The sequence below is a fragment of the Chiloscyllium plagiosum genome, chromosome 2 (genome assembly GCF_004010195.1).
Source record: "Chiloscyllium plagiosum isolate BGI_BamShark_2017 chromosome 2, ASM401019v2, whole genome shotgun sequence".
NCBI classification, from domain to species: domain Eukaryota; kingdom Metazoa; phylum Chordata; class Chondrichthyes; order Orectolobiformes; family Hemiscylliidae; genus Chiloscyllium; species Chiloscyllium plagiosum.
The window spans coordinates 3108642-3125552 of record NC_057711.1 but is presented as its reverse complement, the minus strand read 5'-3'; the positions used below and the strand labels follow the sequence as shown (position 1 = coordinate 3125552).

The following is a 16911-nucleotide window of genomic DNA, read 5'->3' as shown; positions in this document are numbered from 1 at the left end:
GTTGGGGGAGGAGAGAGTGTACACGGGGCTGTGGGAGGGGGATTAAATGGGGGGTTAAGGTCAATGATAGGGGGGAAGAGAGTGTACCTGGAGGAACAGAGAAATTGGGACTTTGCTTATTAGTTGGTTTTCATCAATAAATACACTAATATGATGGCTGACTATAAGGGAGAGCGATATCCTGCAGTGGATTAGTGAATATTTAAGCTCAGTCAAATGGCATAGCTTTTCAGTTCCAAACGGCCCATCATGAATTGCTGACATTTACCTCACACGTTGGTCTATCAGACTGCCTGGGCTGTCTTTATGTACATGAATTATAGAGGACCAAATATTTGGGTGAATTCAACACAGCAATGCTTCAGGAGGGTGAGGAACAGGTGTCAACAAGACAGTGCACACCTCTCACTCAATTAGTTACTGATCTCCAGTCTGAGAACTTGCTGAGGTGGAGACTGGGTTTGCGAGGGAGTAGCGAGTGGGGAAGGAGTCAGGTAGGCAGAGGTTTGAGAAGGTGTGCGCACTGGGGTGGGCAGAGGATTGAGGCAGTTGGGAGAGGGAACAGGAGAGTTTGAAGGGGGTTGGGAGGGAGTGGGAAATTGGTGGTGGGAGGAGTGGGGGTGGGAATGGATTTGGGAGGGTTGGGGAATGGGGTGGGGATTAAGATTGGGAGGGTATGTGGAAGGGGGTGGGGAGTGGGGTTGGGGAGTTGATATTGGGAGAGGATGAGGAGGATGAAAATGGGCTGTCCACCAATGCCCCTGTCTTCTCAGTATTAGATGGTGGGTCGGAGGTGTATGGCAGCGCTGTTGGGCCGAGCAGCGAGGATGTAGATCGCGTTTTCCCTCAGGAATGTCTTCCAGTCTACGCGCCTGTGAAAGGAAGCAGGACAACTGTCAGGGAAACTGCTCAGGGTCACACACTAAGAATTATTGGTTGGTTTAGACCAGATTCAAAGGAGTCTCTCGTTTACAACAGTATCCATGGTGACAGAACCCACAGCCTGTTGTCACAGAAGGAGATCTGTATAAAAATGTCAAACGGGTGACGAGAAAAGATCAGTCAGGAACAGGTGAAGAAGCAGAAAGCCATGATAGAGAGGACTGAAAGGAAGAGCGGGAACTAAGGAAAACAGAGAGGAAGAGGGATATGGAGGAAGACTAAGAAAGAAAAAGGAAAGAGAGAGGGGGAGGGGCAGAGGGGAGGGCAGGAGAATTGGAGAGAGAGTGAGAGAGAGCACGAGAGAGACAGTGCGAGAGCGAGAGGGAGAGAGCAAGAGAGAGAGAGTGAGATACATCAATTGACCCACAGACAGAGAGTTAGTGAGATGGAGATAGAGAGGTCGAGATGTAAAGAAAGAAAAAGAAATTTCAGAACAATATAGAACTGAAAAGAGAAACAAAAAGAAAAGGACTGAGGGGGCAGATGAGAAAGTATGAAGTAGAAAATAGGAGCTACAGTGACTCAGTAGTTAGCCCTGCTGCCTCACAAAGGAAAGTCCCTAGGTTCAATTCCAGCCTTGGGTGATTGTCTTTATGGAGTTTGTATGTTCTCCCACAGGCTAGGTGGACTAGCCATGGTAAATGCAGGGTTATGGGGATAGGGTGGGGTGCTGGGTCTGATTGGGATACTCTTCGGAGGGCTGGTGCAGACTCCATGACCTGATTGTATGATCAGGACAGCAGAGCTTTTTTTTAAATAGTTATCCAGGAGTGCGTTCCATAAGGTTAATATTGTTTAATAAGAGGTACCCAGCAGTGAATTACAGACTGAATCTAATCAAGGGATTCAGGGATGGTTTATGGAGAGAACAACAGATACCCAGGGGTGAGTTACAGACTGCAATCTAATCGAGGGTTTCAGGTGATGTATATAGGGAATAACAGATTGCAGACTGGATGATTCCTAAAGAGGTGTTTTTTATCGTTGGAAGTTTTATTTGTTCCCCACTGACTTGAAGGAGGATTCTGACACTCGGGGGTTGGTTTGTTCTGTGTGGTCATTTGGTTTCAGAGACAATGTCTCAGCACTCACCTGTTCTCTTCCTGCTCCCGGCTGAGCAGGGTCTTCTCCTGTGCCCTCCCACGCCCTCTGCTGGCTGGGCTACTCTCAGAGATGGGCCCAACATGACTAATGCTGTCAACAAGAGAGAGAGAGATGGGTTTTTAACTATTCTAACATTGACACTGGCAACGACAGGGAAATCACCACAGGAATAGATAGAGGACATCTAATCCCTCAACTTCGTGCCATCATCCAGTGAGCTTAGTGCATTTTTAAAAAAAATATTATTCTCATATTTCTGGAGCAGGTGCAACTTGAACCTGGGTGAACTGCTGTGCACTTCCAGCATCATTGATCCAGAATCTGGTTTCCAGCATCTGCAGTCATTGTTTTTACCTCCTGAATCAGAGTTGGATGCACTACCTTGGTGGCACAAGACCCCCTGACCTGCACACATACGCTATTCTCCTGCCTTTGGGAAATATCAGTCGATATTTTTATCCAGCAACATTTGCCTTGCAATATGCAATTAGCCCAGTCATAACAGGTTTCTGGAGGCCATACCTCAGGCTTGCATTGCCCTTTGAATGAAGAATTGCTGCATGACAACACCCTGAACAGGCTAGGTCTAATATAAACAGCCAGTGCTGGAGACGCTAAGCAGGTCTGGCAAGGTATGTGAAAAAAGACAAAGAGAGAGAGAGCAAGACAGCGACAGCGAGAGAGAAAACGAGAGCGAGAGAGAGAGTTAACATTTTGAATTCAATATTGTTTGAGTAGAGGCAAAGTGATTGTAACACGGTGGCTCAGTGGTTAGCACTGCTGCTTAACAGCACCACCCTCAGGTGATTGCCTGTGTGGGTTTCACACATTTTCCCTGTGTCTGTGTGGATTTCCTCCCACAGTCAAAAGATGTGCAGGATTAGCTGTGGGGTTATGTAGAAGGCTGGGTCTGAGTAGGATGCTTCTTTGGAGGGTTGGTATGTGCTAAATGGCCTCTTTCAGCACAGTAGGAATTCTATGAAAATAGAATACAGTGTTCATGGTCTGAAATCGATGAATGCCTTCACTAGCTGCAATCTTATCAGAGGCAGAGCAGACTCAGGGGACCAAATGACCTATTCATGCTCCTAACTCATGAGCTTGTACATTCTGACAGCATCACTCTAATCTTGACTCTGATCTCCAGCATCTGCAATCCTCACTTCCGCCTGAGAAACAGTGTAGGTCAGCAAGCCCAAGGGGTGATAGGGAAATAGGTCTTGCACCAAGTTTAAGACACGGTTTTAGGTGACTGTATATTTACAGAAGTTAGAATGCATTGGAATAGCCAGCTCTAGAAGTCATGAAGACACGGATGAGATCTTCAGCAGCAGAAGAGCTGGAACAGGTGGTCAGTCTCAGTGATGGCACAACCAGAAGGTCAGAAGGTCATTTCAGGATCCAATGTGGTGGTCATTTAATTGCACACTGCTGCCAGGGAGAGTGAGTGGGCAGCGAGGGAACGGATTTCAGAGCTGGGGATGAAAACAATGCTTCAGTTTTACCAGTACTCGACATTGGATACACTGTCTGATAATTTCGCAACAGTGGAGGAGCTGACAGTGGTGATGGGCAGGTAGAGCTGAGTATCATCAGGGTCAGTGTAAGCATGAATGCTGTGCTTTTCAAATGAAGTCACTGTGGGGCATTGTGTAGATGGCAGACAATTAGAGCAGGACTGTTTGGTAATTCCCTCATGTCATTGATAAATTCACAGTAAAGTGGCAGTGTAATTAGATGTAATTATTCCTTGTGATTATCATGATAATAAGCAAATTAGAAAGGCAGGTAAATTGTGCTAAACAATTACAGACACTTCAGCCCTGAAGTTGATTCCTGGGATGGCTGGGCTGACATATGAAGAGACACTGCATCTATATTCATTGCCATTTAAAAGAATGAGGTGGGGATCTCATAAAAACCCATACCCTGCAATAGGATTAGACAGAGTAAATGCAGTAAACAGGTTCCCAATAACTGGGAAGCCCAGAACCAGGGTCACAGTCTAAGGATTCAGAATAGGCTGTTTAGGACTGAGTTGAGGAGAAATTTCCGCATTCAGAGTGGTGAGCCTATGGAATTCTCTGCCACAGAAGGTTGTGGAGGTCAAAACATTGAATATTTTTGAGAATGAGTTGGATATAGTTCTTAGGGCTAAAGAGATCAAAGGATATGGAGAGAAAGCGGGAACAGAGTACTGAGTTGGATGGTCAGCCATGATCACATTGAATGGCGGAACAGGCTCAAAGGGCCAAATGGCCTACTCCTGCTCCTATTTTCTATCTTCCAATGAACTGAGTGAGATGGACTGCTCACTTGTTTTCTTGGCACTCGCTCAGTTAGCACCAACCTGCATGCTCACAGTATCCATTCTTCCTCTGCCTTACCTTACCAGGCCAGGCTGTACTGTGCCAGACCCTGCTGCGCAGTGCCAGGCCATGCTGGGCCATGCCTGGTAATCTCGGCCTCAACTCCCATAAGACCGTAACATATAGGGGAAGAATTAGGTCATTCAGCCTGTACAGTCTGCTCCACCATTCCATCATGGCCGATATGTTTCTCAACATCATTCTCTTGCTTTCTCCCCATAACCCTTGATCCCCTTACTAAACAAGAGCCTATCTATCTCTGTCTTGGTCTCCACAGCTCTCTGCAGCAAGGAGTACCACAGATTCACCAACACCTGGCTAAAGAAATTCCTCCTCATCTCAATTCTAATAGTTCGCCCCTTCACTCTGAGGCTGTGCCCTCGGGTCCTTGGTTGTTTAAAGCACCTGTCTGATAAACAGATAGGCCGTTGGTTCAGATCTCAGCAGTGCCTGTACCTTACTTTAAAAACCTCTTGTTTAAACTCCCCTCGAATGCCATGCTGTAAATGTGAGGTTACCCATTTTGGTAGGAATAACAGCAAAATGGCCTATTATTTAAATGGTGAAAAATCACAGCATGCTGCTGTGCAGAGGGACCTTGTGGATGAACCATAAAAAGTTGGTCTGCAGGTGCAGCAGATACTTAAGAAGGCAAATGCAATATCATCCTTCGTTGTTAAAGGGATGAATTTTAAAAACAGGGAGGTGATGCTGAAACTATAGTCTGCTGGTGAGGCCACACCTGGAGTACTGCGTCCAGTTTTGGTCTCCTTACTTGAGAAAAGATGTACTGGCACCAGAGGGGGTGCAGAGGAGGTTCAGCAGGTTGATTCCGGAGTTGAGAGGGTTGGCTTATGAGGGGAGATTGAGTAGACTGGGATTATATTCATTAGAATTTGGAATAATGAGGGGGGGGGATCTTATAGAAACATATAAAATGATGAAGGGAATGGATAAAATAGAAGTAGGGAGGTTGTTTCCACTGGCAGGTGAAGCTAGAACTAGGGGGCATAGCCTCAACATAAGGGGGAGTTGATTTCGGACTGAGTTGAGGAGTAAGTTCTTCACCCAAAGGGTTGTGAATCTGTGGAATTCCCTGCCCTGTGAAGCTGTTGAGGCTATTTGTTGAATCTTTTTAAAACGAAGATAAATAGATTTTTGAACAGTAAAGGAATTTAAGGGTTATGGTGAGCAGTCGAGTAATTGGAGCTGAGGCCATAAAAAGATCAGCCATGATCTTACTGAATGGCAGAGTAGGCTCAATGGGCCAGATGGCCTACTCCTGCTCCTATTTCTTACGTTCTCATGTCATAGTCTCCCTGCCAGTAGAAATATCACTTCCACATCCACTCTATCCAGGCCTCAGCATTCTGCAGGTTTCAATCCTTCTAGAGTCTACCAAATACAGACCCAGAATCCTCAACTTGTAAACATTCTTGTAAACTCCCAGTGGACCCTCTCCAATGCCAGCACATCCTTCCTTAGATACGGGACCCAGAACTGCACACAATATTCCAAACGTGCTCTGACCAGGGCCTTATACAGCCTCAGCAGTATATCCCTGCTATTGTATTCTAGGACTCTTGAAATGAATGCTATCATTGCATTTGTCAACCTGCCTCTTAACCTTAAGAGAATCCTGCACCAGGATTCCCATGTCCCTCTGTGCTCAGATTTCCAGCCTTTTCATGTTTCAAAAATAATCAGACCTCTATTCTTCCTACCAAACATATAACCTCAGACTTGACCACATTGTATTCCATCTGCCACTTCCTTTCCCATTCTGAGCCCATCCAAGTCCTTCTGCAGTCTCTCACTTCCTCAACACCACCTGCCCCTCCACCCATCTTTGTGTCATCTGCAAACTTAGCAACAACTCCCTCAATTCTTTCATCCAGATTGTTAATGTATAACGTAAATGGTTGTGGTTGCAACACTGATCCTTGTGGAACTCCACCAGTCACCAGCCGCCATCCTGAAAAAGACCCCTTAAGCCCCACTCTCTGCCTTCTGTCAGTCAACCAATCCTCTATCCTTGCCAGTACCTTACACCTAACACCATGGGCTCTTATTTTACTCAGCAGCCTCCTGTGCAGCAGCTTGTCAAAACCTGCTGGAAATCCAAATAGATCACGTTCACTAACTCTCCTGTGCCTAATTTGTTCTTACCTCTTCAAAGATCTCTTGCAGATTTATCAGGTATAACCTTCCCTTGACAAAGCTGTGCTGACTCGGACCTATTTTACCATGCATTTCCAAGCATTCGGCAATCTCATCCTTAATTTTGGACTCCACAATCTTATTAACGACCAAGGTCAGGTTAAGTGGCCTATAGTTTCCTATCTTCTGCCTCTCTCCCTTCTTAAACAGGGTTATTACATTAGCCATTTTCCAGTCCTCTAGCCCCCTCCTTGACCGCAGTAATTCCTTAAAGATCAATGCCTTCTCAATCTCCTCAGCTCTCTCTTTAAGAGAGTGTAGCTCTTCTGGTCCAGGTGATTTATCCACCTTCAGACCTGTATCCACATTGACCATCTCCTAATGATGGCCACTACACTCACCTCTGCCCCTGAATCACTTGAAGTTCTGGTATTGTCACAAATCTCATCCCTTTATATGCTAAAAGCTGTTCCTTGGCCCAAAGAGACTCTGTCTTTGTTTTTTCAGAGGGGCAATAAACCGGGACAGACTCCAATCAGTCTGGTTTGGTACAGAGTTGAAAAGGATATATGTCAACAGATGAGGCTTCAGACCAAAGTGGTCATGCTTTAGAAGTGACCTGTATAATGAAAGGGGAGTGGTCAGCTCTTTGCTGAGTTGAGCAGTTTTAGTTCATTCTTCAACTGGGAAGTTCAACAGGGAGCTGCATGGAAACTCTCTCTTTCTGCTCTTCAACTTCAATCTGAGTGAGGTGAACTACTTGATAAGGACTCCAGACAGGAAGAAATCTCACAGAGTGTCATGTGAAAATGCTCAAAAGGTATTTTGATAGGGAAGGAAAGCAAGAGGAGAAGGTGCTCATGATTACAGCACAGAAGGAAGAACCAAGTTCAGAGGATTCCGAATTGGACGTTCCTCAAATTAAATTGGACAACGAGGAAGTTGTCAAAAATTGAGATAAATTATTGAGTTACCTTCCACAAGAAAATTGAAAAGACCTGAAAGAGTTCTTACTATCACATGGAGAGTTATGCAAAAATAAACTGGGAAGTACTAACCTAATTGTACATGATATAGAGATAAGAGATGCTGTTCCAATTAAGCAACATCCTTATAGGCATAACCCTCTAAAGTTGGCACCGGTTCAGAAGGAGATAGAGCACATGCTCCAAGATGGCATAATCGAAGTGAGTTACAGTGACTGGAGCTCACCCATAGTCATAGTGCCAAAACCAGATGGTACCCAACGGTTATGTGTGGACCATCGCAAAGTCAACGCCGTTACAAAGACTGATGCATATCCAATTCCACGGTTTGAAGACTGAGTCAAAAAAGTAGGACGAGCAACTTACATTTCTAAGTTGGACTTGCTCAGAGGTGATTGGCAAGTACCTCTGACAGAAAGAACAAAGGCAATTTCGGCTTTCGTAACCCCAAATGGACTATATCAATTCAAAGTCAAGCCATTTGGTACAAAAAACGTTCCAGCCACATTTCAGAGACTGACTAATAAGGTCATTGCTGGATTATCCAACTGTGTGCTGTATATTGATGACCTGGTGATTTTTAGTCACTCATGGAAGGAACATTTACAGCATTTATCAATCGACTTTGGAAGGCAGGCTTGGTGGTAAACCTAGCTAAAAGTGAATTTGCCAAAGCCCAAATCACCTTCCTGGGTCATGTTATTGGGCATGGACAAATGGCCCCAAGAGATGCCAAAATGAAAGTAATTGTGGAATTTCCCACAGCGATGGAAAAAGCAGTACTATGGTTCTGGGGGTTAAGTGGATTTTATCGAAAGTTTGTGCCAAACTTTAGCAGCATGGTTGCTCCCACTTACCAAATTGTCAAAAAAGGGCACTGCACCGAAACCCACATCACTGGCATCGATAGCCACCTTGAAAGGCTCTGTGTAATTGGTATGGCTAATACTGGGGCAGTGGTGAACAAAGTTTTTAGGCCGTCAAATGCCTTTTGACAATCCGCTGTCCATTGAAACTTCTTGCCGTTATTTCTCTGCTGGTTTGTAAAGGCTTCCCAATCCTCTGTCTTCCCACTAATCTTCACCACATTGGATGTTTCTTCCTTTGTGTTTATGCTGTCCTTGTTTGTCCTGGTCAGCCATGGTTGCCTCATCCCCTCCTTTGTATGTTTCTTCTTCCGTGATTTGAATTTCTGCTGCGTCTCCCAAATTATTCCCAGAAACTCCTACCATTGCTGTTCCATCATATTCCTGGTTAGGCTCCCCTTCCAATAAACTCTGGCCAGCTTCTCCCTCATGCCTTTACTCAGTTGCAATACCATTACATCTAATCCCAGCTTCTTCCTCTCAAACCAGAGGGTGAACTCTATCATATTATGGTTACTGCCCCTTTGGGTTTCCATCACCTTAAGTTCCCCGATCAAGGCTGCCTCATTACTGATCGCCAAATTCGGAATTGCCTGTTCCCAATTGGGACTCTACCACAAGCTGCTCCAAAGAACAGCTCATAAACCTTTCACAAATTCCTTTTCTTGAGATCTACCACCAACTTGAACTTCCACTTGCATATTGAATTCCCCCATGTTTATTATAATATTGCTTTCTTATATGCCTTTTCTATCTCCAGACTTATTTTCTTCCCAAATCTTGCTACTAGCATGAGACCTGCACATAACTCACATCAGAGTTTTATTTTCCTTTGTGTTTTCTCAACTCCACCCACACAGATTCTACACGTTCTGACTCTATCACTTCTTGCTTTTGATTTAATTTAGTTTTGTACACACAATGCAACCCCACTCCGATGCCTATCTGCTCGCCTTTTTGACAGGATGTGTATCCTTGGATATTTAGTTCCCAAGCCTGATCCAATCCCCTTGCAGCACATCTGTGTGATACCCACAGCATCGTACTTGCCATTTTCAATCTGCACCACAATCTCATTTCCCTTGTTTAAATTCAACATCCTTAATCCTGCATTCACTGCCTATCACCAACACCCCCAAGCTGTCTTTCTTGCCTGGTCTCCATAACCCTCCAACCCATTACTAATTAAAAATCTGTCTATCTTGTCCTTAAATTTACTCAATGTCCCAGCATTTACCACATTGAGGTAGTGAATTCCACAGATTCACAGCCCTTTGAGAGAAGTAATTTTCTCCACCTCTGTTTTAAATCTGCTCACCCTGAAACTTAAAATTATGACCCTTGTTCGAGATTGCACCACGTGAGGAAATATGCTCTCTACGTCTAATTTATCAATCCCTTTGCATCTCATACACCTCAGTTAGATCTCTTTTCATTCTTCTAAACTCCAGAGAGTACAGGCCTAAACTACCTCCTCTGTAAATACATCTCTCTTACACGACATTAAGAATATTAAAGTCTGACATAGACAGATTAATAATCAGGAAGGGAATCATTGGGGAAAAAGCAGGAAAGTGGAGTTAAGGATTATGAGACCAACCATGATTTCATTGAATGGTAGAGCAGACTTGATGGGCCGAATGACCTACTCCGGCTGCTACATCTTATGGTCGTGTTTTTTGTTGTGGTTCTGTTCGCCGAGCTGGGAATTTGTGTTGCAGACGTTTCATCCCCTGTCTAGGTGACATCCTCAGTGCTTGGGAGCCTCCTGTTATGGTCGTGTATTGGCTTCTTACTCCAAATATGTTTAATTAATTGAGTTTAAATTCACCACATGTAGAGGTAGGACTGGAACCAGGGTCTCTGGATCATGATTACAGTTCTCTAATCACTCTGTCACATACCTTATCGAGGTTTATAAAGTCATGAGGGGCATGGATAAGGTGAACAGCAACGGTCTTTTCCCTACAGTTGAGGAGCTCAAAACTAGAGGGAATAGATTTAAGTTGAGAGGAGAAAGGTTTAAAAAGGGATCTAAGGGGCAATTTTTCATCAAGAGGGTGGTTTGTATGTAGAATGAATTGCCATAGAAAGTAGTAGAGGCAGGTACAGTTACAATATTTAAGGGACATTTGGACAGGTACGTGAATAGGAAAGGTTTAGAGGGATATGGACCAAATGGGACTAATTTAGTTTGGAAGACTTGGTTGGCATGGACAAGTTGGACCAAAAGATCTGCTTCTGTACTGTATGACTATATGACTTTTTGATTCTATCTCTATTAAAGGTACACCTTCATAAAATCAGTCATAGAGCTGTACAGCATGGAAACTGACTCTTCGGTCCAACTCCTCCATGCCAACCAGATATCCTAAATCAATCTAGTCCCATTTGCCAGCATTTGGCCTTCCTATTCATTTACCCATCCAGACGTCTTCTAAATGTTGTCACAGTAACAGCCTACACTGCTTCCTCTGGCAGCTCATTCCATACACATACCACCTCTGCATGAAAAAGTTGCCCCTTCGGTCCCTTTTAAATCTTTCCCCTCTCACCTTAAACTTATGCTTTCTAGTTCTGGACTCCCCACATTTGGGCAAAGACCTTGACTATTCACCTTATCAATGCCCCTCACGGCTGTACACCTTATCAATGACCCTCATGATCTTATAAACCTCTATAATGTCACCACTCAGCCTCCGATGTCTATTCTCACCTGACATTGCAGGACTGCGACTCCTTGGAATTTTTGCAGAACCAGGAATTCTGTGCTCTCCTACATTCAGTCCCAGTGATTAAGCCCGTTTGGTTTTGATCCAGGCTCAGGAAGCAGCTCCGAGCTCGCACGTGCTCCTTGGCTGTCAGCAGTCTCAGCAAGGAGTTCTGGAGGAAAACCAGAAAAAAAGCAGATCAAGCCTGTGAGGTATCGGAGGGTCGCCAATTCTGATGGAGAAAATCTCAGAACAAAGGACTTTTGATTTCATGCTGTCTGTCGGAAGGCTGTGATTACAGTGGAGGTGGTGGATAGGTGATGTACCAGGACATTGACTGGGCCGGAGCGATTCAGTTCTGAAGAGAGATTGGATAAGACTAGGGTTGTTTGCCTTTAAGTAAAGAAAGCAGGGCGACAGGGGGTGGGGGTGTGGAGGGTCTGATTTTCTACACAGTTCTGAGGGATATGGGCCAAGTGCTGGCAAATGGGACTAGATTAGGTTAGGATATCTGGTCAGCATGGTTGAGTTGGACCGAAGGGTCTGTTTCCGTGCTGTACATCTCCATGACTCTATAAGCGATAGCCTTGAGGTATTATCGCTAGGCTATTCATCCAGACCTAGGTTTAGTGGTGGAATTTGAATTCAATAAAAAGAAATCTGAAGTTAAGAATCTAATGATGACCATGCAACCATTGCTGATTATTGGAAAAAACCTATCTGATATTCTTTAGGGAGGGAAATCTGCCATCCTTGCCTGGTCTGGTCTACATGTGACTCCAGACCCACAGCAATGCAGTTGACTGTCAACTCCTCCCTGAGCAAGACACTCTGTTGTATCAATCACTACAAAGTCTCAACAAAGATGGCATGTAAACTGTAGGAGTTCAAGAAGGCAGCTCACCTCCACCTTCTCAAGGGCAGCGAGGGATAGGTAATAAATGCTGGCCCAGCCAGCGACGCCCACATCCGTGAGTGAATAATAGAGAACCCTTCCCCTTCAGTAGAGAGGTCAGAACCAGGAGGACAGATTTAAGGTGAGGAGCAAGCGGTTTAAGGAAGTATTCCTTTCACCCAGAAGCTGGTGGGTATCTGGAGCTCACTGCCTGAAAGGTTGATAGAAGTGGGAATTGTAAAGACATTTAAGAAACATTTAGATGGACATTTGAAATGCTAGAGCACACAACACTTCAGGCCAGATGCTGGAAATGGGTCAAGAGTAGATAGTGCCTGGTGAATGGCCTAGGCACCATGGGCCGAAGAGTCACTTTATGTACTGTAATATCTCAATCGCAAACCCCCTGTGAATGGGCAAACGTCAAGGTGATGATATCAAAAGGCTCAAGATGTTTGGGAGAGAACAATGTAAATCAAGAAATACTAGTAGATGAACCTCCCTCAATGATACCTACCCCTTCCACCCTCATAACCCCACACCCGCCCCAAAACCCTGCCCCTAAGTTCCCTCTCGCACATTCTACACATTCTCCTACATCAAATCCCATCCCACGTGTTCTCCCATATCCCTCAGACTCATCTCCACCCCCTCACTCATAGCCTCTATATTCCCCCCATCCCCCCCCATCCTCCACACCCATGCGTTCCTACCCCCTGCGCGCGCACACACACACACACACAGAAAAACCCCTACAGTGCAGAAACAGGTCCTTCAGCCCAACAAGTCCACACCGGTGGGCGGCACGGTGGCACAGTGGTTAGCACTGCAGCCTCACAGCGCAGGAGACCCGGGTTCAATTCCCGCCTCTGGCGACTCTTTGTGTGGAGTTTGCACATTCTCCCCGTGTCTGCGTGGGTTTCCTCCAGGTGCTCCAGTTTCCTCCCACAATCCAAAAATGTGCAGATCAGGTGAATTGGCCATGCTAAATTGCCCGTAGTGTTAGGTGAAGGGGTAAATGTGGGGGAGTGGGTCTGGGTGGGTTGCGCTTCGGCGGGTCGGTGTGGACTTGTTGGGCCGAAGGGCCTGTTTCCACACTGTAATCTAATCTAAATCTAAACCAACCCTCCGAAGAGTGAACCACCTAGACCCATTCCCCTGCCCTACTACTCTACATTTGCCCCTGGCTATTAGACCTAACCTACACATCCCTGAACACTACGGACAACTTAGCATGGCCAATTCACCTAACCTGCATATCTTTGGATTGTGGGAGGAAACCTGAGCACCTGGAGGAAATCCACGCAGACACGGGGAGAGTGTGCAGACTCCACACAAAGAGTTGCCCGAGGCTGGAATCGAACCTGGGTCCCTGGTACTGTGAGGCAGCAGTGCTAACATATCCTCCCACACATCCTCCACGCCCATAACTCCCCCCACCATATCCTCTACACCCATATTCCTGACACCCTCTATACCAATATATCCCTCCCACATCCTCCACACCCATATCCCCCCCACATCCTCCATATCCATATATCCCTGACATCTTCCAAACCATATGCCTCCCACATCCTCCACACTAACTCCCCATCACCCTCATCATCTACATTCAACCCCTCTCCCACATCCTCACCCACATTCTTCCCCCCACACACAATGAAACTCCAAAACAGACCCACCTCGGATCGGAACCTCTGCAATACCAGTAATGACTCGTGATACAGGAAGTCTGTCCACTCCACCTGGCCCTTCTTATCACCATCCAGAGCAGAAAACTGCAACACAACTAATTCCTCCTTCTCCTCATTCATCTGTTCGTCAAAGATCTGCTTGTGAATGTAGTGTTTGTAATGCAGAAAATCATCCAGTGTCAGGCAGGACTCTGGAAAAGCAGAAATCAGCAATTTAGCAACTCACTGTGCACAAAACATGCATTTCTCAGCTGCTCGTACTCCCTTCAACATATTATTATTATTTGTTCAAGGGATGTGGACCTTGCTGGCTGGGCCAGCAGTTATTGGTCATCCTTAGTTGCCTTTGAGAAGGTGGGGGTGAGCTGCCTTCTTGAACCACTGCTGTCCATGTGCTGTCAGTAGACCCACAATGCCTGTACTCGCAGGCATGATCCCACACAGAGTTAGCATTTTAAAGTCCATACATTTTACGCAGAGCTGTTTGTAGAATAGAATCACAGAATCCATACAGCATGAAAGCAAGCTATTCGGCCTTTCACGTCCCCACCGACCCTCAGATGAGCATCCCACCCAGACCCAACACCCCAACCAGGTCCCGACAACTACACATTTTCCATGGATAATCAACCTAGCCTGCACAACCCTGGATACTATGGGCAATTTAACATGACCAATTCTCCTAATCAGCACATCTTTTGACTGTGGGAGGAAACCTACACAGACCTGAGGAGAATGTGCAAACTTCACACAGACAGGCACCCAAGGGTGGAATCGAACCCAGGTCCCTGGAGCTGTGAGGCAGTCGTGCTAACCAATGAGCCATCATGCTGCCCAAATTGACTTCTCTTTACTAATTGATAGGTTGTGTGTGTTGCTGGCCTATCCTGCAAGTGCTGCCAATCCCTAATGTCTCCAGAGAAGATGTTGGTAAACCACCTTCTTAAATACTACTGAGCAGCTCACACAGCCTTTTCAGAGGGTAATTAAGAGTTAACCACATTGCTGTGGGTCCACATTTCCTTTCTAAAGGAGATTAATTAACCAGATCAGTTTTTTTGCAACAATTCCATGGTCACCATCACTGAGAGTAGTTTTAAGTTCCAGACTAATTTATTTATTGAGTTTAAGGTCCACCCAGAAGCTGTGGTGAGATTTGAACTAATATTCCCAAAACATTAGCCTGGTCCTCTGGAATACTAATCCAGTGATTTTAGTGACCAGAAGGGATTTTACATCAATCGTGTAATTTCACAGTCACCATTACTGACCTAAGCTTTTTAATCCAAACTTGTGTAAAATGTAAACTATGTTTTCAATTTCTAAGCTACCATAACAGGATTAATCCTCACATCTCAGGGATACTTAGCCCAGACTTGTGCCTTATAAAGGTAGCACTAGAATCAGAAACAGAGAAAATAGGAGCAGGAATAGGCCGTTCAACCCTTCAACTCTGTTCTGCCATTCAGTTTGATAGTGACTGATCATCCAACTCAGTTCCCTCTTCCCACATTTCCCCCATATTTGAGGGTCACTCAAACTCAAGGTTGATAGTCTGAGTTTTTCATTCTCATCATAACTCCCCACCTTTGTCAGCATTATCCACAGCACAGCAGGGAAGGGAAACTTCCACCCACAATCTTAGCTATTGGAGCATCTCATTCGATTTTCACAATGACAGAAGGTAGGTGTGTATGGGGTGGGGTGTGGTGTGTGTGGTGTGTGTGGGGGGTGGTGTGGGTGGGGTGTGTGGTATATGTGTGGGGTGGGGTGTGTGTGTGGGGGCTGATCAAGGCCAATGGCTCTGCAATCTCCTCCCTTGTTTCCCAGAGAATCCTAGGATAAATGCCATCAGGCCCAGGGGACTTATCTATTTTCACCTTTTCCAGGATTTCCAACACCTCTTCTCTACATACCTCAAAGCCATCCATTCTACTTATTTGTGACTCAGTATTCACATCGACGACAATGCCCTGTTCCTGAGTAAATACTGAAGAAAAGTATTCATTCAGTGTCTCCCCAATCTCTTCCGCCTCCACACGCAACTTCCCACTACTATCCTTGACTGGACCTATTCCTACCCTAGTCATTCTTTTATTCCTAGGGTGTGGTGGGGTGTGGCAGGGTGTGGTGTGGTTGGGTGTGTCAGATTTACAAACATCCACCTTCCAAACGGCATGATCCCATACAGAGGCATTTTAAGCACCTGACATATGAACTGTTCCTGTACTCACAAACGGCTGCTTTACATTATTCTGCATTGTTTTCTGATTTGTATACAAACTGACTTGTGAACAGACGCCAGAGTGGGACCTATTCATAACATGTGGACCACCTATAAATTGATTAACCCAAGAGGGAATGCAGAGGTCTTTACTCAGAGGGTGGTGAGGATGTGGTACCAGCTACCTCTTTCAGAGAGGGGTTGATGCAGAGAATATAGGTACATCAAAGACAAAGACTGATGAATGAGAGTGGTAGGAAAAGAAGGATGTGCCGAAAGGATGAGCTCAAGTCAGATGAGGAGAGGTTTGTAAGGAACGTAAAGACTGGCCAATGTCAGCTCACTAAACAGCCTGGATCTGGGTTCAAACTTCGACCCCAAAGCAGATGGTGAGGTCTGAATCCTGGGGCAATTGCTTTCCTTCATTGCAAGTTTATTTACAGAATGCAGTAGTAGATATTTCTGCCTCCTACCTACCTTCCCAACTACCAAAGTGAAATTGACTGGTTGCCTACAGTGTTCCAGCAGTCCCCTCTTACATCTGCCCAAGATACTTAATCAAAGGATACACTCCTCCCTTTTATCCTGAACTATAATTAGCACATTTGATATAACATTAAAATGTTGGTGTTACTGTCAATACGCATTTTGCTTTCATCTGAGTGCAAAGTATTGGAGTGACCAAATTGCCAAATTATTTCAAATAAAAGGTCAGTTTGAGAATTCACTACAACTCAATGATGTTGGGAGAAGTCAATATTTGGACTGACCTGGGATGATCCTGCATTGTCGGAAAACTTCCTTCAAACTAAACATCTCCTCATCAGTCAGCAGCAGGTTCACATTATCCTGAAAGAGAGAGACAGAAAGAGAGAGATGTGTGTGAGAGTGAGAGACAGAGAGAGAGAGAGAGAGACAGAGAGAGGTATGTGAGTGAGAGAGAGAGAGAGAGAGACAGAA

The 16911-nt window shown here is 45.2% G+C and overlaps 1 protein-coding gene across 1 annotated transcript in view; it reads right to left on the bottom strand.

Moving 5' to 3' along the window:
- Positions 1-6: 6 nt before the first annotated feature.
- The window catches only part of phf24 (PHD finger protein 24), a 53851-nt gene continuing 36946 nt past the window's right edge, over positions 7-16911 (bottom strand). The window contains exons 4-8 of the mRNA XM_043703194.1: positions 16722-16800; positions 13716-13918; positions 11144-11310; positions 2035-2136; positions 7-872 (exon numbers count right to left, since the gene is read on the bottom strand). Of these exons, the coding sequence (XP_043559129.1) occupies positions 776-872; positions 2035-2136; positions 11144-11310; positions 13716-13918; positions 16722-16800 (648 nt within the window). The 3' untranslated portion in view covers positions 7-775. The remainder of the gene's footprint in view (positions 873-2034; positions 2137-11143; positions 11311-13715; positions 13919-16721; positions 16801-16911) is intronic.